At 39.6% G+C, this 21,562-nt stretch overlaps 1 protein-coding gene across 12 annotated transcripts in view; it reads right to left on the bottom strand.

Moving 5' to 3' along the window:
- Nucleotides 1-1,515: 1,515 nt before the first annotated feature.
- LOC114203616 (serine/threonine-protein kinase greatwall) overlaps nt 1,516-21,562 on the bottom strand; it is a 36,392-nt gene continuing 16,345 nt past the window's right edge. For 4 of the 12 annotated variants that reach the window (XM_088025488.1, XM_088025494.1, XM_088025495.1 and 1 more), the window contains 9 exons: nt 19,338-19,444; nt 18,964-19,114; nt 15,905-16,077; nt 12,649-13,794; nt 11,044-11,185; nt 7,640-7,654; nt 5,298-5,411; nt 5,114-5,215; nt 1,516-2,482 (listed from right to left, as the gene is read on the bottom strand). In XM_088025488.1, coding sequence (XP_087881614.1) covers nt 2,325-2,482; nt 5,114-5,215; nt 5,298-5,411; nt 7,640-7,654; nt 11,044-11,185; nt 12,649-13,794; nt 15,905-16,077; nt 18,964-19,114; nt 19,338-19,444 — 2,108 coding nt within the window. In that variant the 3' untranslated portion in view covers nt 1,516-2,324. Of the gene's footprint in view, nt 2,483-5,113; nt 5,216-5,297; nt 5,412-7,639; nt 7,655-10,391; nt 10,514-11,043; nt 11,186-12,648; nt 13,795-15,904; nt 16,078-18,963; nt 19,115-19,337; nt 19,445-21,562 lie in introns of those variants that run through there. The other 8 variants (XM_088025489.1, XM_088025490.1, XM_088025491.1 and 5 more) reach the window with 8 other exon arrangements.

Raw genomic sequence — 21,562 nt, 5'->3', positions numbered from 1 at the left:
TTATTTTTTATTTTTATTTTTAAAAGATTTTATTTATTTGAGACAGAGAGAGAGAGAGTACAAGCAGGGGGAGCAGCAAGGGGAGAGAGAGGGAGAAGCAGACTCCTCGCTGAGCAGGGAGCCCGACGAGGGGCTCGATCCCAGGTAGGGATCATGACTTGAGCCGAAGGCAGACACCCAACTGACTGAGCCACCCAGGCACCCCCCTGTTGCTTTTAATTGTAACAGGCATATTACTTACATTTCATTTAGATCTTTGCCTGTGGCCTTGTTTTCATTTGGGATAAATTCCTCTGACTTCTCATTTTGTCTAAGTCGCTGCCTTCTTGTCTGTGTTCCAATTATGTCTCGTGCTCCTGATAGTAATGGCCTCTTGAAGATGTCCTGTCGAGCCCACAGCCTGGTGCTTCAGTGAGTGCCTCCGGTGTGTGTTGTGCGCACTCTGCTGTTTTGTTCTGACTGCTCTGTCCTTGAGGCCAGTCATCTGCAAAGGTTCTTTGCCTGTGTTTGGTACCTGGCTTGAATGTGGTGAGTTTTAACTAGGTGTGCTTTGGTCTACTTGTGAAACGAGTCCTGTCACCACCTCCACTGGAACTGAGGCCCTGCAAAACTCTCTGGTTGGGAGATGTGGTATGGGCTAGGCTTTGTGTTGGTCTTCTGGGGGAGGGGCCCCCCCACAGTGGGACTGAGGCAAGCCTAACTGAGAAGGGTGGTTCCACTGGAGTCCAGGGGGATGGTGCTTGGTGTAAGTGAGTTAGGTAGCCAATATTGGTGCCACAGGGCTTCCTACAGGTGGCTCCCTGTTTATACTGAGGGGTAGGGTAGGTAAATGGCACTAGCTGGTACCTCTGACCCCGGAGAGATGTCTGCATGAACTCTGCCTCTCAGGGGCAGCTCCAAGAAGAGGGAGTAATCTCCCCACCATGTGCCCCAGCACTCTTTAGATTGTTCTTTCCAAGCTGTCTGCCCCCAGGGTTGTCTGCCTTCTCTCTAGGAGCCGCATAGTGCCTATGGGCTCTATCCCAGTCAATCCTGTTGAACTTTAAAACTCCAGGCTTTCAGCCCTCCTAGTTGCAAGAACTCATGAAATTCAACCCCTCTTGTTTTCTGAACCAGGTGGCTATGGGGAAACCTCCTTGTGCAATCCAGTGTGCTCCTCTCTCTCACCCTTCTCTGTGACCATGGCTCCTTCCCCTCCACGACAACCAGGATCCATTTTCTCTCCGAAACCATGTCTCCATACTTCCTACCATCTGCGATGTGGCTTCTTCTCCCCCTTTAGTTGTAGAGTTTGTTCTCTTCGTCCTCAGGTCTGTTTCTGGGGTATTTGGGATGATTTGATCGTTATGTAGTTCTATTCATGGGACGAGACAAGACTAGGGTCCTCCTACTTTGTCACCATCTTCCTTTATCTCTGACTACTCACCCATCTATTTACCACTGGGTAACAAATTATTATAGTGAAGTTGAATCTTAGTGTGTATATATATTTAATAGAAGGATGTTGACAGATAATATACTTGAAGTGTTACATTTATTAAGCAAAAAGAAGTTATTATTTATTTTTAAGGATCAGGTTGTTTCTTGTAATGTTGCACATGTTTTAAACAAATTCTTTTAAAATGTAAACCATCACGTTTTATTAAAATTGAATAAGCTGTTAAAATTGCTAGACCATATCACACCTAAGCTCTCCAGTACAATTTTAAGCAAATATGTATTGTAGAGAAAGCACCAGAAGTAGTGAAGGCAGCAAGACTGTTTCAAAGTAAGCTAAAGCCTCTATCCTTTTTATTCCTCATTCCCTAAAGGAGTTACACTACCAAGTGAAGGACTTTCCCAGCTGCAGTTTTGAGGCCACAAGTGCAAGCTTAAATGATTGCTCTCAAGACTTCAGCTTTTGCAGGCAATCATGTCCAAACAAATTAAAATAAAACCGTATGATTTTGTTATTTTAACACCAAACTGTGAATGGTGCACTGAAATCAACATGTGAAAGAGAGTTAGGCTCAAAGCTTGTTTCTTTTCTAACAGAGTAGTGTCATTCTAGTTTTACTGATGTATGAATTTTCATAAGGTGCGGTAACAAAATAAATAAAGTGAAAAAAGTTTTGACGATCTATATACAACTCTGAGATTAAGATAAGTCATTGACTGTATTCTTGAGAGACTTTTAACTCTGTGGAGGCTGTAACATACATTAAAAACTCATCGATCCAAGTAACATAATGATTCTTCTTCCCCCTTAGATCACTCTCTTATAAAGGAGTATATAATTATGATAGCTTATAAGCCAAGATTAGATTAAAAGGAAAATTTATGTGCTATAGACTAAATCCAGATACGGTCAGGTGCTGAGCATTATTTCTGGCTTCAAAGTAGGATGTATCTGTTTCGTCATCTGGTTGGGGTATGAAAGGCATAGTTTGATGCTGCAGATTTTCCCAGTCCACATCACTGAAGAGAGGATGACGTTTCAGCTCTTAGGAAAAATATAAAACAAAACAGAGCATTATAACACTGTTACCTAAGTAAGTACTGTTTTACAGGAAGTAAGGGAAGATCTCAGATATATGTTGCCCGGTTTTGCTTCATACATATGTGTTCAATGTCTGTCTTCCATGTACTTCACAATGGCTCACATTATGTCATTTTGTATAACACTTGACACATGACAGGTGCTTGGCCTGTATTCGTCAAATGAGTGAATGAATGGTTTTCCTTAATAGAAGCCTATATTATCTCATGCCTCCATCTTCTCACACAATCCCTGACTTGATGGGACAAGAGCTTGGCCTGCTTCCTGCTCCCAGACACAGCTTCCACACCACTGATCTTCATGATTAATGCTCCACTTCTCATTCCAAGTCCTTGCTACCTGTTTCTATCTCTGCAATCCTTATCACCACCGATTACCCTAGGTAACTCTGGTAAAAACGTCATCCTCCACTACCTTAATTTCTTTCCTATGCCCCATCCTTATCCTTCATGGTGATTTCAACACATACACTGATGACATTTGTGACATATTCTCTTCATGGTTGACTTCTTTGATTTCATTGATTGTATCTCGACTACATGCCCTTTTAGCAGCATGAATATATCTGGAGTCTTTACGCTTCACTTACAAGATCTCAACTTTGCTCATCTCTTTAGCTACATTTGCAGTACCTGTCTTCTTTCCTAATTCCTTCTACCTGCTAAAATGAAAACATGCGGGATGCCTGGGTGGCTCAGTCCGTTAAGTGTCTGCCTTCAGCTCAGGTCATGATCCCAGGGGCCTGGGATCGAGTCCCGCATCGGGCTCCCTGCTCCGCGGGGAGTCCGCTTCTCCCTCTGCTGCTCCCCCCGCTTGTGTTCTCTGTCTCTCTCTCTATCTGACAAATAAATAAATAAAATATTTAAACAAAAAATAAATAAAATAAAATGAAAACATGCTCTTTTGATCACCCTGTGATATTTGGTTGCTAGACACAACCTCCCGTATCCTCAACCTTTCACTTTATAAGACAAATATAGGGATGTTGGCAAAAAATTAGGTGACAATCAAGGCATTAAGTAGTTCAAAAAACCAACAACCGAATTTAAGGAAAATATTGGGAGAAGACTACACAGACAGGAAAGAATTATGTGTCTATATTTGGAGTGATGGCTTGGGAAGTCAACATATCTACAAGTTGGTTTTTCCCTAAAGTAAGAGACTGGTAGGAAAACAATAAAATAGCAAAAAGAATCTGTCTCTTAATTGTTCAAAATAAATGTCTGAGCATGGATTAGTGTTACTTATAGCAGTAACTCTTAAACTGATATCTGGCTGCGATGTGACGCTTTATGACTCTCTCATCATAACTATTTATTTAAACTGAACTCACAAAAGAATTCTAGGCCAGTTTAAGATTAACTGTATAAACAGTTGTTGCAACAACTGTTTTTTAACCGAAGACCTCTCCTGTCATCTGCTTCACTATGTAAACTGTTCATTAAACAAACAAACAAAAATCTGAGGTCATTGGTGAGAATGGTGTTCTATCTCTGTTTATTTCGTCCCTTGCGAAGCAAAATTGCCCCAGTTGAAAACTCCTAAAGTAATTTTTAAAGCTGAGCTTTCAAATGTCTGCACCCTCACTTTACATAGGATTTTCCTCAAATCCCACTGTTCACAGAGGTCTTCCTGACCACTCCAGCTAGAAAATCTCTTGTCAAACTTTGTAGCCACTCACTTGCTTCATCTTTCTTCTCAGTACTCACTGCTAGATGCATTATGTCATATTGTATCTCATTACCTGTGTCTTTCCCCTACAGAGTAAATTGTACAAGCACATGGATTTTAGTCTGGTTCATCCCTAGGATACCTCCAGCACCCATTGCCTGGCACCTAGAAGTCACTCTACAGGATTTGTTAAATAAGCAAATAAACTGTTGATCTTATTAGAGGGAACACCTAGAAGCTGACACAAGTGACATATTATTGAAGTTCATTTTTCTGAATGCCTTAGACCACATGGAAATGCATTTGGGGACATAGCTGCTTCTTTGTCTATGTATACTTTGTTAGAAAAGGGATTTTAAGGCAGCTGACATTAAACCTAATTGAATCTAAATTAAAGCTAATGAGTTTCCTAGTTTCAAAATTGGAGTTTAATATACCCCTCCATTGGAAAAAACCATTGAATGGATCACAAAGATACCAGATTTGTCTTATTTGAGACAACCTGGAACTTGATACATTTGTCAGTCGATAATATCAGAAATGAAGCAGTCAGAAATTATAGAAGAGAGTTTTGATAACAAAAAAAAATTTCCTGTATTGGTTGATGAGTAACTTTATTAGGCTTTGAAAAAACCCAAGACACTGACAACATAAGATTGCTTTAAGGTACCTGTTTGAGATTAATAAAATTCAGTGAGTGAGTATCCCAACCTGATGCAATGAATTTTAATGCAGAATAAGGACAAATATATCAATGCATATCTAGCAGGCAAAAATAAACTGAAGAAATTTTTAACCAATTTAGCAGTCAGATTATCTATAGTATTGTCCTAGAACTTAGTATCATTATTACAGTTCATCTTAAACAAATCAAGCTAGGAGTTTATTAACACAAAACCTTACCTTTCATACCAGCTCTCTTTGCATTATCAAGAGTTAAAAGTACTTCTACTGCATTTTGAGCATTATCAGATAACTTTTCTTCACCTTCAGGCCAAGGGATATCTACAGATACAAATAGCTTGTTAATCATTGATCAAATAATACACAGAGATAAATGCATCTGTCTTCATAGAAAAAGAATCACCTCTTTTCAGAATATTTTGGAATACTTGTTGTGGTGTTTCATCATTGAAAGGAGGAATTCCTGTTAGAAACTCAAACAAGCAAACTCCAAGTGCCCACCAGTCTACTGCAGGACCTGGAATTTAAGAGGGAGTAGTTGAACTTGCAAGCATTTTGTGCAAATGTTTCATCAACTAAAACGTTACTACATGGATATTTGGGCACAGTCAAGGCATTCATTTCCTAAGGCTTTCTTCTAGTCCATAAGGTATAAAAACCCAAATTATCTTCATTTCAGTAACATGGCAATTATTTTCCTTCTCTGTTCTCCACGAAGTTTAGATTAGCAATTAACACAGCTACTCAAAGAAAACCTAAGTTGTCTTTCTTTTGTCACTCACTAAAAACCTCTCATATTCAGGATATTTACTTGTTCTAAATCCTAAAACACTAGAAGAAATACATTTAACCCACAGATTACTCTCTAAAATAGAGTACTTGTCAATTTCAAATGGGGGAGGGAAACAATAACATTTAGATGATTTTGTACTCCACCTACTCACATGGGTATGAGATGAAGTAGCAACACTTATACTAATTGGAGGACAGCCTGGTTAAGGAAGGAAAGCCTTACAGTGTTTTAATGTCCTTTTACTCCTTTTAAAAACAGAGAAGGGCAAATTAGTTCAACAAAAAATATTCACTTAAACTATGGCTTGAGGAGGTAATTAGGAGGTAAGTCTTTTTTTTTTTTTTAAGATTTTACTTATTTATTTGACAGAGAGAGACACAGCGAGAGAGGAAACACAAGCAGGGGGATTGGGAGAGGGAGAAGCAGGCTTCCCGCTGAGCAGGGAGCCAGATGCGGGGGTTGATCCCGGGACTCTGGGATCATGACCTGAGCCGAAGGCAGACGCTTAACGACTGAGCCACCCAGGCGCCCCTGGAGGTAAGTCTTAATAAATCCGTAGAACTGATTTCTAAAGATCTTTACTGGAAGCATCATCTATATACAAAGATGTTTCCAACAATTATTTTAAACATGACCTTATAATCTGGTTTATAGTTTTGTTAGTTCTATGAAAAAGTATTTCTGAAGCAAAGGTTAATTTTAGTCAAAAAATGATTACCTTCAATATAATTAAAATAGGAATTCTAGTCTAGTACTAAATGTGCTTGAAAATTACTCTTTAAAATCAATTTCACGGGACGCCTGGGTGGCTCAATCAGTTAAATGTCTGCTTTTGGCTCAGGTCATGATCCCAGGGTCCTGAGATCGAGCCCATGTCGGGTTCCTGCTCAGCAGGGAGTCTGCTTCTCCCTCTCCTGTTGCGCCTCTCCCCTGCTCGTGCTCTCTTTCTTGCTTGCTCGCTCTCAAATAAATAAAAAAAATCTAATAAAAAAATAAACTGCTATAAAATCAGTTTCACAAAATTCATTATTGTAGTTAAGCAACTGCCACCATTCCATTTTAAAACAAGTAGGAAAGCACTATAGAATCTGCCATTAGGAAAATAATCGCATGCATTTAGAGTGCCTCTTCATTGCAAGCCACATAATCCCATCTTCCCTAAGGAACAAAGAATGTAAACAGTCTATAGACTTCTATTTCTATAATAATCACTATAAAAAAAACCCCATACAAACCACCTTGGTTAGTAGACCTTTTAAGCAGCACTGAGAAAGAATAGATAGAATAACCAAATAACAGAAAAGTAGGGGAGAAGTCAGGAAAAAATAGGTATCTTCATTATTTTACTTAGGTTAGAAACTAGAACCCTTTTCCCAGCTCAGCCAAAATGTACTCATGTCAAAAACTGACACGATTTCTCCATGGATATGTCAGACATACCCATATATTTGAGTCAAAGTCTAATAAGATCACACATGATGATAAACTGGAGCAATTATAATACATACTATTAGCCAGAGAAATAGAACAAACTTGTTTCACACTACTGGTTTTCTAATATGAAACCCCCATCTGTAATTTGTACACTGATACTGTTAGGCCTTTCTGTTTTCTAATAATAATGGAATTCAATGGGTAGGAAAATTCAAGCTCTTTTGTCGGTGCTAATTTTAGTATTTTTATTAAGCCTATTTTCTGGGTTACAATAAAAAGGCTGTATCTTTACTCTCGGCCGCCTTTAAAAGTTATTTAAAAAATCCTACATGCCTACATTTGTTTTCATAGAGAACATTCTGCCCGGATGTCCTCCTGTTCAGAAGACAGAATACAGTTCATTTTCTATTTCCTAAGTAAGATGAAAGGGAAAATACTTTTTTATGCAATGTGATCTAGTTATACTTTGACCAGTTTAATTTGCTTTGCCATATTACTTTATAGAGAAGTTCACTCACCGGAAGCCAGAAATCCTGCATGTAAGAAAAGAGAAGTTAGGTACGTTGTATTAAAATCATGAGTTCATCCTCACATCCTTCACCCAACTAGATCCTAAATGTTATGCCAGACACAAGGGACACAAAGGTAAATAAGAAAGAGCTTTTTCCAAGGAGAAAACAACCTACTCCAGGCAAGACAAAAGAGATAATTTTGACACAATATTAAGAGAAATGAAATAAAAATATGCACAAGAAGCTATGGGAAACTCTGGCCAGAGTTCCTAAGTAATTGGTAGAACCGGGGAGACCATGGAGGGCTCAGAGAAGTCTTAGCTGTTCTCAGCATGATGTTTAGAAACAGAAAGGTCAAGACAAGAAACAAAGTTGCTATAGAGACTGCCCTTGAGGCCTGGGACTTGGGGAAAGAGGTATAAAGCAGTGATTTTTCTTTTTAAATTATGAATTGCTTTGTACTGGGGCCCTGGATGGCTCAGTCAGTTAAGTGTCTGACTCTTGATCTTAGCTCAGGTCTTGATCTCAAAGTTGTGAGTTCAAGCCCTGCATTGGGCTCCATGCTGGGTGTGGAGCCTACTTTAAAAAAAAAAACACAACAATTTCTTTGTATTATTTGTTATTTTAAGAACTGTGTATCAAATATTTTATAGAAAATGAAAATCTTAAAATAAATCACTAGATAGCTGAGGTAATTCGATGTCCCATTAAAATAGTGGCAAGATCCTAAAAAGTATAAAAGTAAGCTTTATATGTGAAGCTTAGTTTTATACTGTATCCTAAGTAGAGAAAATGTATATTATAGGAAATGAGCTGGCAAACCTGTAACTTAGCAACATGGACACTGTACAAAGATCAGTTAGGTGCCCAGAGGAATTTAGTTGCTTGGGCTAATAAGGGGGAATTCGAAATGTGTTTCAACACTGTAGAGATTATTAACAGTGTTAGTGAGTGCTACCAAGGAATCCTCCTGGAGTGCTATGTAGAAGGGAAACCTAGACTCTTGTCTTAAGAAATTTTCTTAAGCTTTTGCAGTGGAGATAAATATAATAACATAAGGTAAAATGACATAAGCTTTAAACAATTTCTAATAAAGTGGCAGAGACGTGAACTACTTCTCCATAGGTGGCCAATGGATGCTTTGTGAAAGAGGTAGCATTTGAACAGATAATGAGATGAGAAGAAATTTGACTGGAAGAGGACTGGGTTCTGGCATTTTTCAACGAAGGCAAAATACTTGTGCAAAATAAGGAAAACCTGAAAATAATGTGTCTAAGAAATGGAATGGGAACATAAGACCTATAATGAGATTCTTTGACTCCGCCAGTGCCTCGATCGTAGACTACCCAGACGCCAAACTGTGTGTGCAAAACACATTTGTTGTTTATAAAAGAAAGAGATTCCTTGAGAGACGAGGCTAGTATAAGAGCTTAGAGCCTCCGATGCCATGATCAGTAATCTGGAGTTTGTTCTGCAGGTAGGAAGGAGCCATCGTGGTTTTTAAGGGGAGAAGCAGAATGACGGGCCACTTTATGTCTTCCGAGGGAAAATCTGGTGGCAATGATTATAGATGATAGGATGAAGCTGATGTCCCAGGAAGAGAGCTCATAAATTAATGAAAGGGAAAGAGGAGGTTCTTACAGAAGACAGTGGCAGAGATTAAAAGGTGAGAAGAAATTCTGCAGGGACAGAACTGACTGGATTTAAAAGCCTGAATGCAGGGACAACGTTGGTGTCATCACGCAGATGGCAGAACCGAGAGAGGAAACAGAGGAAGAGCAAGCTGGACACGTCCTGTACTGACACACAGCACTTGAATCCCCAGGGCAATGCCGCGCAGGTACTTTGGCCACGTGTACGCCGCCTAGAGAAAGTCAGGATTAGAGACAGATATTTGGGAAGCACCGACGAGGACGTGACTGCTGAAGTCACGGGAGAGATATTAACAGGAAGCAGGGGTAGGGAAACAAGGGAAAGGGCAGGATCGGGAAGAATCTCTATATACTGAAGAGCTGAGGAGTTAGCAACAGAGGGAAGACGAAGGAGACCGAGAAGAGGCTGGCAGATCTGACAAGAGTGACGTCACTGACGACTGGTAATAAAAAAGCGCCAGTTACAGGCGCCCAGAGGGCTCTGTCAGTAGAGCGTATGACTCTTGATCTCAGGGTTGTGAGTTCAAGCCCCATGTTGGGAGTAGATCACTTACAGATAGAAATCCTAAAAAAAAAAGTGTCAGTTAAATGGTAGGGATAAAAATCAGATTGCCAGAGCAAAAATAATCAGGCAAAGGAAAGAGGCAACCTTTGAGAAGGTGGGTGGTGGGGAAAGACAAGGGTGGAAGCTTATTTGCAGGCTAAGGAGAAAAGCAGCATAGAAATAAAAATAGAAGGGGTGTGTGTGTTGAGGGGGGGGAAGATGAGACAGTCGATCACCAAAGGAGCCTGAAGAATAGGGAAGTAACTGACAAGATCAAGAAGGTGATCACATTATGGACTGAATTATGTCTCCCTGAAAAGACATGTTCAAGTCTTAACCGTGAGGTCCTCTGAGTATGCCATCTGCAAATATGGTCCTTGCAGAGGTCACACTGGAGTAGGGTGGGCCCCTAATCCAGTATGACTGGTGTCCTTATAAAACACAGCCACGTGACCATGGAGACAGGGAGAATACCACATGCTGGTCTGAGTGAGGCCCCTGCAAGCCATGGGTTGCAGGCAAACCACCAGAAGCTGGAAGGGGCGAGGTCGTTCCCCTACACCTTTCAGAGGGAGCATGGTCCTGTCCACGCCTAGATTCCAGACTTCCAGCTTCCAGAACTGTCAGACAATAAATTCCTGTTGTTTTGAACCATCCAGTGTGTGGCACTTGATTATAGAAGCCCTAGGAAACCAATACAGTTCGTTTCAGAAGGCAGGAAGGGAAAATTCTTCAGAGAGAGGAAGGGGAAAAAAGACGCTAGGTAAAAATGCCACCCCGGTCTTCCTCTGTTGCGTCCCAGAGATGGCTCCTCTCTGGCTTGACCCTTGTGGTGAGGGTCTTCTAAGTTTCTGAGGGCGAGCTCTAACCAGGAGTGCGCTGCTACAGACTGAACAGAAGTTTTGGCTCAACTCTGCATTCCTGAGCCAAAGCTGGAACAGACCTCAGGAGACTTTTTTGAACTAAGATGACAGAGCAGGTGGGCGGTAGGACTTCTCTGGGGCCCGGAGACTGAATGGGAAGGCAAAGATCAAATGGCTGCATGTCTTCTTTTACCATAAGAAATGCCATATTTACGAGAAAAGAGTGTCACATGAGTTCCTGTTCTCTTACTCTAGGCAATTCAAATACCAAAGAAATTTAGAACAATTTTACCTCAAAAGAAAATGTAGTGCTAGAGAACACTTCAGAAACTCAAGACATGGAAGCCTTACCATGGGCTCTGCCCAATAACAGCTCAGGTGCAAGGTAGTCCGGAGTCCCAAGAATCCGCCCATCATCCACGGGGGCTGCCCCTCGCCTCACACTCTTTGGAGTTCGGTATGGGGTTCCTGATTTGACCTGATTTGGGGTCTGCTAATTTAACAAGAGTTTACAATAAATATCTTCATTTCTGTTTTTCTTTTTAAGATGTTATTTATTTATTTGACAGAGGGAGAGAGAGAGGGAGAGAGCCGGCACAAGCAGGGGGAGGGGCAGAGGGAGAAGCGGGTTCCCTGCTGAGCAGGGAGCCCGATGTGGGGCTTGATCCCAGGACCCCGGGATCATGACCTGAGCCGAAGGCAGACACCCACCTAACCAACTGAGCCACCCAGGCACCCCATATCTTCATTCCTTTTACAGTGAATAGAAATGCTAAAAAAGCAAAGCTAGGCTGCTGGGCATAAAAGACATACTCAAATCCCTGATCAGTTTTGAAAATGGACTCATTACCAACTATAATTTTGAACAGTCCTGATAGCTGGTGAAATTAAATAGCTTAGATAAGACCAATTATTTCAATAAGATCAAGATATGCAAGAAAGAATGAAGAAATCTGCAAGAAAAATTTCTTTCTTGGTAGAATGGATTAATACAAATTAAGAATGGTCACTGAGGGACGTTGTGGCTGACAAATGATTGAATTACTGGGACAACACATCAGCTGGAACAAAATATAAATAACTTCTTGTGCTAATTGGTATGTAAGTTTTAAAGATACTTTGTGGTCTCACAAGGACTCTGTGAGACCAGTGGGAGAGGTGTCAGCATATTCTACAGAGAGGTAAGAAGCTGAGGCTCTGAGGAAAACGGACTTCTAAGTCACTCAGTAAGTTCTGAATAGAAAACTCCAAGTCTTGTGACCCTAATTCAGAGTTTGTATTCTCAACTTTATGTCATGTCTCCAAAAAAAGAAAAAAAATGAAACTTTGCGTTTGTTAAGATAAAGGTTTAGAAAATAAAAATAACATAAGATTTGAAATATATATTTTCCAACTATTTCCTACAAAGAAAAGAGATAATCTAGGAAGGTCCTTAAAAGGGAGTAAGATAGAGTGAACTTTAATATTGTATCTTAGAGTTGCTGTTGTCAAGTGAAAATATGTGACTGTAAATATGTAAACATGTGATTGAAAATATGTGACAGTCTAGGGGCGCCTGGGTGGCTCAGTTGGTTAAGTGGCTGCCTTTGGCTCAGGTCATGATCCCGGGGTCCTGGGATCGAGCCCAGCATCGGGCTCCCCGCTCAGTGGGGAGTTGGCTCCTCCCACTCCCTCTGCCCCTCCCCGCTGCTCGTGCATGCATGCGCTCTCTCAAATAGATAAAATCTTAAAAAAAGAAAATATGTGAAAGGCTAGAGAGCAAATGAAGAAGTGCTTTAGTTAATAATAATAAATTGCTACCAGCTTTGCCTTTTGGCATCAAAACCTCCCAACAGTCCAGATTCCCAACCAGCAGAACAGAAAATCTCAGATAGTCTAGGTGAGAGGCAAGCATCTGGCCTTCATAGTTTACGGGTATAAAATCTAACGACAAAGTGCTAAAAAGTTAGAACATACCTGATATGGCATATAGGATGTTCCTTTTTGATTAGGGGTTATAGCCATGGGATACGAACCACTATAAACACATGAAATTTCCATTGCATCTAAAGAGGTAATGCTCATTTTGGATGGTTCTGAGTTATTGGATGCATTGATATGACTGTTAAAACTTCGAAAAGCTACAGCATTTCTTTTAGATAAGGTTAATGTTTTCAACACCTCTGAAGACGGAGCTAACATTTTTTGGCCACTGCCTTGGACAGCAGGATTCTCATCACCTTTCGGCAAGGTATTCTCCTGCCAGCTGGGTGATACGGTGAGTAGGTCTTCAGTGTTTGATTCTTCAAAAGAGGATTCTTTGATGCTTTTATCTGGATCTAAGGACTGCCTTTCTAATGAACTTTCCATGATAGAAAATCCCGGAAAAGATGAATCAGAGTCCATACAAATACTTTTAGAAGCTCTCTCATCGTCGGAACATAGAAAACTAGAACTGAGGAGGTCCTTCTTGTCATTCTTATCACAGTCCTCATCCAGTTCACACAGAAGGTTTTTTGCTATCATTGGGGTAGGTGATTTTTCTGGGGTGTGTGGTTTACCAATGAAAGAACTGACCACGTTCTCCTCAACAGCACAGTCACTTTGCTGACCACATACAGATAGCTTCAGGTCTTGGACCTCAGTTGTTAAGCCCGTCCTTTGATTTATATAACCACCGCTCATTTCATTTCTAGACTTCTGCTCTACACAGTTTTTTTTATTCTGTATGATGTTCTGACAAGGACTAGAGTCAACTAACTCAAAATTTCTTTTAAAACCTCTTTTCCCAAGGTGCTCTTCAGTCCTATCACCGGAATCCACAGTCCACTGCTCTGACTGGTGAAAACCAGACTGTGCTGTGTCAGTGGCTACATGAATATTATTTATATCCAGTTCTTTTGCTTCCCAAGAAACTTCCCCGGGGAAGCATTTTTTAGCCAGGTTTACACAGGAGCTTCCAGTCTCAGGAACGGCACTGCTGTTATGAATGGGAGAAACTGCTAACTCAAGATCCTTTTTATCGAAACCTTTGGTTTCAATGGAATCGGTAGATTTTGTACATGAAGGCTTTTCTATTATATTCCAACTCATCACCGTAGAGCCCAGTGCATTGTCACTTTCCTGAGAGGGAGGAAAAAACACTTTTTTAGTTGTATAAAACTGAGATTCTTGAACCTTTTAAAACCTCTCTTGACTTAGGTGGGATAAATGACTCCATAAATTACTACGCTACCTATTCCCACTTACCAATGGAACAAAAGAACAATGAAAACAGAGAATTAAAGAGCAATATAAACAATTAAAGCATGTTTTAATACATATTTTGAGTGAAACACTGGTCTAAAATTCAAATAAACTATCCTTTAATATGTCTTTTCATAATTTAATATGTATTTGTATAATATGTATTTGATAGTCTATAATCCATATGTTTTCTTTTTTTTAAGATTTTATTGATTTATCTGAGAGAGACACAGGGAGAGAGGGAACACAAGCAGGGGGGAGTGGGAGGGGGAGAAGCAGGCCTCCCGCCGAGCAGGGAGTCCGACGCGGGGCTCGATCCCAGGACCCTGGGATCATGACCTGAGCCGAGGCAGATGCTCAATGACTGAGCCACCCAGGCGCCCCTCTATGATACATAGCTGATAGATGTTCTTTAGCTAGCACAAATTAATAAGCAACATTTTCAGGCAAAATCGAGGGTAACGCTATATTATATAGATACCTTCTTTGCAATATGGGTACAGACGATTCTGTTTTGAATTACAAAATGCACAGGACTTAAAATACAGTTAATGGAAAATTATAGACAAAACTTTTGTTAATGGAAACAGGTATCACTTCGTACAAGTATAATAAAACCAAGCTGATAAAGGTGAAGCTAAACGAATCATAATTTATGATTAAAACCCAAAAATAACAGGAATTAAAATCCACTGTCAACAAGATGCAACGATGAGGCATTGATAACAAACCACTTGCCTTAAAATCTGTTTGAATTCTAACTATCTGTAGGTGCTTTTGTGCGATCAGAGCTTTATACAGAGTATCATACATTGGTGTATGGTAATCAGGATTTTTACAAGATTACTAAGAGTGCATCTTCCATAAACTCGAACACTGCCTATTTTTGGTATGTAAAAATCAAACTTCATTAACTTACTTAGTAATAATAAGGAGTGCTTAGTCATGAACAATAGCAAAAATCCCTAAATTACAACTCACAGATCTGCAGGCACAGATCATCCAGGGATTAGCACAGGGTTTATCAGGGTTCCCCTGTGGTCCATCGTCACTCCTCTGATCATAACTTGAGAGGCACTACCATAATCCAATCATTGCATTCCCCACGGATACAGAAGGGGTAGGGAAAGGTAAAGCTGTGTATGGTTTGAAATATTACACAATATGCTTTCTTGAACAGCAAAGAGGTGAAATAAGTTATTAGGAAAGGAAATCTGTTTATCCTGTAGCGTGTATTACCTGTAGAGCAGCCTATAAGGGAAAAAGATCAAGAAACACTGCCTTGACTAAAAAATAATCTGACTTTACTTCTAGAACACAAATATCCAACAACGAAGAAAATCACATTACTAAGAATAAGGAGTAAATACAATCCAAATTATTTACTCAAACAGAAGGTCTACTTTTTGCGTATTGACATAATTCTAATCTAACATTATTTTATGTGCACTCTATGAAGGAAACCTTATTATAATTTAAAACTTGGGGCGCCTGGGTGGCTCAGTCGTTAAGCGTCTGCCTTTGGCTCAGGTCATGATCCCAGGGTCCTGGGATCGAGCCCCACATGGGGGTCCCCGCTCAGCAGGAAGCCTGCTTCTCCCTCTCCCACCCCCCAGCTTGTGTTCCCTCTCTCGCTATGTCTCTCTCTGTCAAATAAATAAATAAAATCTTTAAAAAGATAAAAAAATTAAAATAAAATAAAAATTAAAAATAAAAAAAAGCCCATCTAGATGCCCTGAAACAAATATTTACTATCATTTTTCTGCAAGCTCATTATATATTAATCATGAATAATTCTGCATTTGAATGAGAAATGAAATACTTAAAAATAATTTGACAGATTATACACGGAAATGGAGACTACCTTGACTGCCATTCATGTAACAGTTTCATTTCCTTATAGAATGTACATGGAAAGGTATAAAGTGTCTCCACCGTTAATGTGACATAGGAAAGAGGCTGGGGTTGGGATAAAGGTCACTCTAACCTGGCAGTCCTTCTCCCATCGGGGGCTGCTGTGGCACTCAGACTCCACACTGGATACGAAGGTGTGGGACTGGCTGCTGGCACTGGATGTAGCCAGCCTTCTCCTGGACTGCAGGAGGTTAGACGTTAGGCACTTCACAGGCATCCTGGGATTGGAGGCTACTGTTTCAAGACCTGTAGGGAAGAAAAAATATCGGAGCTTATGTCACATCTTTCTGAGTTCCTCACCAAACCTGAATTTTCCCAGATAATTAGGCAAAGTATTAAGTATTGTACATCAGAGCTCTGTGTAAACATTATCTGATCCGCCAGGATGGCTCAGGTGTTTTGGACATACAAGTACTGTTATGAACGTTTACAGAGAAAAAAGCAAACCCTCAACATTCACAGGTGAAAATCAGGACAAAAGAACTAAGCTGTAATTAGGAGGAAACCCATTATCCACTTTGAAACTCTTCTTTATAAAGGAGCATTATTGATATGCTATATCCAGATATGATATAAGATAGGAATGTGACTAAATTTACTCAGTTCAATTCGTATTTAATTAAAACCATAGCTTTAGGGGCACCTGGGTGGCACAACCAGTTAAGGATCTGACTCTTAGGTTTCCACTCAGGTCGTGATGTCCGGGTCATGAAATGGATCCTCGCATCGGGCTCAGGCTTAGGATGGAGTCTGCCTGAGATGCTCTCTCCGTCTCCCTCCCCTTCCCGCCTGTGCTCTCTCGCTCTCTCTCAAATAAAAAACATAGCTTTTTTCTAATGTTGAGGCTTATGTGCTCACAAGCGTGAATTATCTACATCCATGAGGGATATTTTATACGACTGGGTAAAACAAGTAACAGTGAATTGGCTAACAGCAAGCCAGTACAAGAAAGCAGCATCACCTACATGATACATGTTTGTCTCTCATAGACTCACGCTAAAAACTGTTGTTCCTGAACTTATGAGACACAATAGGCTTTTACTAAAGATCATATGTGCATATACAGATTTTCTATGTATATAAAAAGATATGTATATCTTGCCTTTTCTTTCCCAAAGAAGGTGAACTCGTGACTTTAATCTCAAGTAAATTCTTACAATTTTTTGATTTAATGAATCTTGGAACTTTAAAACTAGAAACAGAATTTCAATGGCCATCTAAAGCAACTTTATTTTTGGTACAAAAACCCTCTCAATGAAATTCCTCACTCATTGGACACTGACCTTGATATGTGACTAAACTGCTCAGCTTGTCCCTCCCCCCTGCCCCAGTAATGTGGAAATTTGTGTCTACCCCAATGCCATGTGCGCACTGTGTATTTGCTAAAGAGTTCTCTCTGGATCAGTGATATAATCAGACCATTCCTTTCTTTGGAACTTTTGTGTTTTTTATTTTATTTTTTAAAGATTTTATTTATTTATTTGACAGAGAGAGAGAGAGCGAGCGAGCACAAGCAGGGCAGAGGGAGAGGGAGAAGCAGGCTCCTCATTGAGCAGGGAGCCCAATGCGGAACTCGATCCCAGGACCGTGGGAACACGACTGGAGCCTAAGGAAGATGCTTAACCATCTGAGCCACCAGGCGCCCCTCTTTGGAACTTTTGAGGACTCCCCTTTTTCTACAGCTTAAATTCTAGGTTCCCTGTAATGACACTTAATCCTTCCCCATCTACCTGCTAAGCTTCCCTTCCCCTTGCACATGCTTCCCATTCTCACAAAACACGTTTAGTCCCCATTGTCTGAAGATGGAATACTTCCAAGTGTCTGTGCCTTTGTTCATGCCTCTACCCGAAATGCTTTTCCAGTACACTTGGAGCTACTGCTATATCTTCATTGAGAACCGTTCCTTATTTTCCCAGTTAGCATTTAACACTTTCTGTGTTGTATCACAGTATCCTTCTTGCGATTTTATTTTAGAGGATTGCTATTGTTATCCCTTTACACATGTAATCACCACAGAATTACAAGTTCTTCTGAGGCAAGGACCTCTCTTATTCATCTTGATATCCACTTGGTGACCAGCAGTGCCTTGCCCTGATTTACTTCTGACTAGATTTAAAAAACTAAGGGAGATGCCATTACTTTCATTTAAGAATAAGGCTGTAGTAGCAACTGCATATTCTGTATTTTAGTACTTTTTATTTGTCAAAGCTATTTATGTTTTTCAGCCATTTTGATTTCCACAGAAGTGATTTTGACAGAGAAATAAGACTCACTGACTTTGGAAGAAAGGGTCAGTGGACAGATAATTATAGTTGCAATCAGGACTTGGCTTACCCACTTCTAGTGTGTAACTAAACATTTTCAAACATTCATTTTCTCATTTGTAAGGGAGATATCCTGGATATGTACAGATTTGAGGACTAAATTAAAAATGAGGTAACATCTACGAAAACATGTGACACTAATTGCCCTTCAAAGCATCATTATTCACATTCCCAAGATGAAGAACATCGAGCGCAGAGAACTAAATCATCCACCGTTGCTAAGTTATAAAAGGTGAAGTTAAGTGCTATACAAATGTCCCATTCTCTTCCTCCACTACTTTTGTTTTTCATTGTCAGCTAATGAAAATTTATATCTTTACTTCAACTATTTTATTTCAAAATCTTTTGGAAATAATTTTATAAAGACACAAAATATTATAGGTACTACATCTTCTCTATATAAGATTTCCATAGACCCAGTACAGTGAAATTTACCCAATGATCATTCTAATACCAAACTGAGGAATATCTCATTAGCTAGGTATTTTATTCTGTTGACTTAAAGATCTACAGCAGGGGCGCCTGGCTGGTTCAGTCAGTAGAGCATGTGACTCTTGATCTCGGGATTATAAGTTCCAGCCCTATGTTGGATATAGAGATTACTTAAAATAAAATCTTTATTAAAAAAAAAAAAGATCTGCAACAATCTGTGTCAGAAATGGCATTTACACGAAGAAATATAGGAATGCCACAGACTGTTCAAGTATTTGTATCTCAAACCCGTATTAGAAATTTAAAAATTCAAAAACATTTTGTTCCTCAAAAGACACACTTAATGGAATGAACTACCTTTTTCTTTTATACTCACATGAGTTTAGTAGTTTGCTAGAATAAGGAGTAGTATCCCTGTGATCTACAGACATAGGACAAATTAGTCCTTGAGAAAGGTGCAATGTTTCAGATACATGGGTTGAAAGAATATTTGTAGAGTCTTTGTTTTTTTCTGCAACTGGTGTGTTCTATTAAAGAGAGAAAAACAAAAACAAATGCTAAGATTTACCGCCACAAAACACCACCTAAATACATAGACTGTTATACCACCTAAGTAGATAATGTTAAAGTAACTCAACATGCTTGATATTTAAATTTATTTTGAACAGTTATTTAAAAAAAGCATGTACAATTTTAAATGGCAATCATGAGAGGGCATGTCATGTGACTTTTTTCTAATCAAGTACTTACAAATCCCAAAGAGCTGATGAGAGATAACACTTGTCCTGGGGTTCTTGCATAATCTTGTCTAGGTTTAGCCATTGATGGTGTTGTAAGGATATCCATCATATTGATGACTATGTATGGAAAGAAAAGTATATGAAATTCTTTAAAAACTTCAATATTATTGTCTTACTAGTCACTAATCATCTGTTCTGAACTTTGTCCCCTTTCCACATTAACATTATCTATAACACTGGCTTGTGTAAGATGAACGTATCCAGAGAAGCCACCATGCCACGGAGTAAACATATACAACCAAGCAGACAAAGACAAATGCTATATGATCTCATTATATATGGAATCTTAAGAAACAAAACAAAACTAAGCTCACAGGTACAGAGAACAGTTTGCGTGGGATGCCAGAGGCAGGGGTGGGGGATAGGAGAAACGGGTGAAAGGGGTCAAAAAAAAAAAAAAGATAAATATTTCCCTATTTAAAAAAAAGCAGCTGATTTAAATCATTAAACTTTGATAGAATAGAGTCTTCCTCTGGAATGAATAGAACACAGTGTAATGACCCAAACTAGGGAGTACTCAATCATCAAACAAGAGTATTATCTAACTGGCAACAAAATAATTCTTGGTAAATCAAATAGTAGAAAAGGATGTGGCAAGAAAAATTAAGAAAGGAATATTAGGAATATAAATTAAAATTTCAATATCACAATCTGTTTAAGGAATTAGTACAAATTATGGGCCCCCCATTAACTAACATGTGCAAGTGTAGGTCAAGATAGAAATTGATGCAGAATTTTTATCAGTTTCAGTGCATAACTTTGTAAAATAATTCAACATTCACACATAATGTACTGTTTTCTTTAGATATCAAAAATGGTGGGTGCCTGTCAGGCGGTAGAGCATGCGACTCTTGATCTCCGGGTCATGAGTTAGAGCCCTAGGTTGGGTAAAAAGATTACTTTTAAAAAATCTTTTAGTTATTTAAAGATTTTTAAAAAAATTGATTTATTTATTTGACAGAGAGAGAGAGAGAGAGAGAGAGAGAGAGAGAGAGACACTGACAGAGGGAACACAAGCAGGGGGAGTGGGAGAGGGAGAAGCAGGCTCCCTACCGAGCAGGGAGCCTGATGTGGGACTCGATCCCAGGACTCTGAGATCATGACCTGAGCCGAAGGCAGACACCTAACGAGTGAGCCACCCAGGCGCCCCTATTTTAAGATTTTTTATTTACCTGACAGAGAGAGAGAATGTAAAAGCAGGGGGAGTGGCAGGCAGAGGGAGAGGGAGAAGCAGTCTCCCCGCCAAGCAGGGTCCCAGGACTCTGGGATCATGACCTGAGTTGAAGGCAGATGCCCAGCCAACTGAACCACCCAGGCGCCCCTTAAAAAATAATTTAAAAAAATAATCACATGCCCCCCCACCACAAATGGTAGGAAAACCATAATATTCTACATGGTATCAGGCTTTTTCTTAAAAGATTTTATTTTTAAGTAATCTCTACACCCAATGGGGGGTCGAACTCACAATCCTGATATCAGTATCCTCCACCGACTGAGTCAGCCAGGTGCCCTCCTATGTGATATCAGACTTTTAAAGGTAAGCTGAAAATTTGAACTTAACAAATTTTATTTATATCATACATTGATGAAGAAATAAGGACTAAGAGGTAACAATAAACATCTTAAAGAATATTTTATAAATTAGGGGCGCCTGGGTGGCTCAAATGGCTGGGTGACTGACTCTTGATTTCAGCTCAGGTGGTGGTCTCAGAGTTGTGGGAGCCCGACCCCTGTTAGGCTCCAGGCTCAGCTGGGAGTCTGCCTCTCTCCCTCTGCCCCTCCCCCTGCTCATGTGCCCACGCTCTCTCTCTCTCTCTAAAATAAAAATAAATCTTTTTTAAAAAATGATCTTTTATAAATTAAATGTTAAAAATATTATGGCAGTGATTTCTTGGATAGGATTCCAAAGGCACAGGCAAAAAGCAAAAATAGACAAAAGGGGCTATGTCAAACTTAAAAACTTCTGTATATCAAAGGAGATAATCAACAGAATGAAAAGAACCTACAGAATGGGAGGAAATATCTGCAAATCAGTTATCTGATAAGGGGTTAATGTACAGAGTATATAAAGTACTACAACCCAACAATTAAAAAAATAATTATCTAATTAAAAAGTGAACAATGGATTTGGACAGATATTTCTCCAAAGATAACACAAACAGCCAATATGGTTAT

The sequence above is a fragment of the Eumetopias jubatus genome, unplaced genomic scaffold, assembly GCF_037043125.1.
Source record: "Eumetopias jubatus isolate StellerSeaLion01/CBP00866 unplaced genomic scaffold, mEumJub1_p1.0 scaffold_8, whole genome shotgun sequence".
NCBI classification, from domain to species: domain Eukaryota; kingdom Metazoa; phylum Chordata; class Mammalia; order Carnivora; family Otariidae; genus Eumetopias; species Eumetopias jubatus.
The sequence above is the reverse complement of the archived record's forward strand: the minus strand, read 5'-3'. Positions and strand labels throughout refer to the sequence as shown.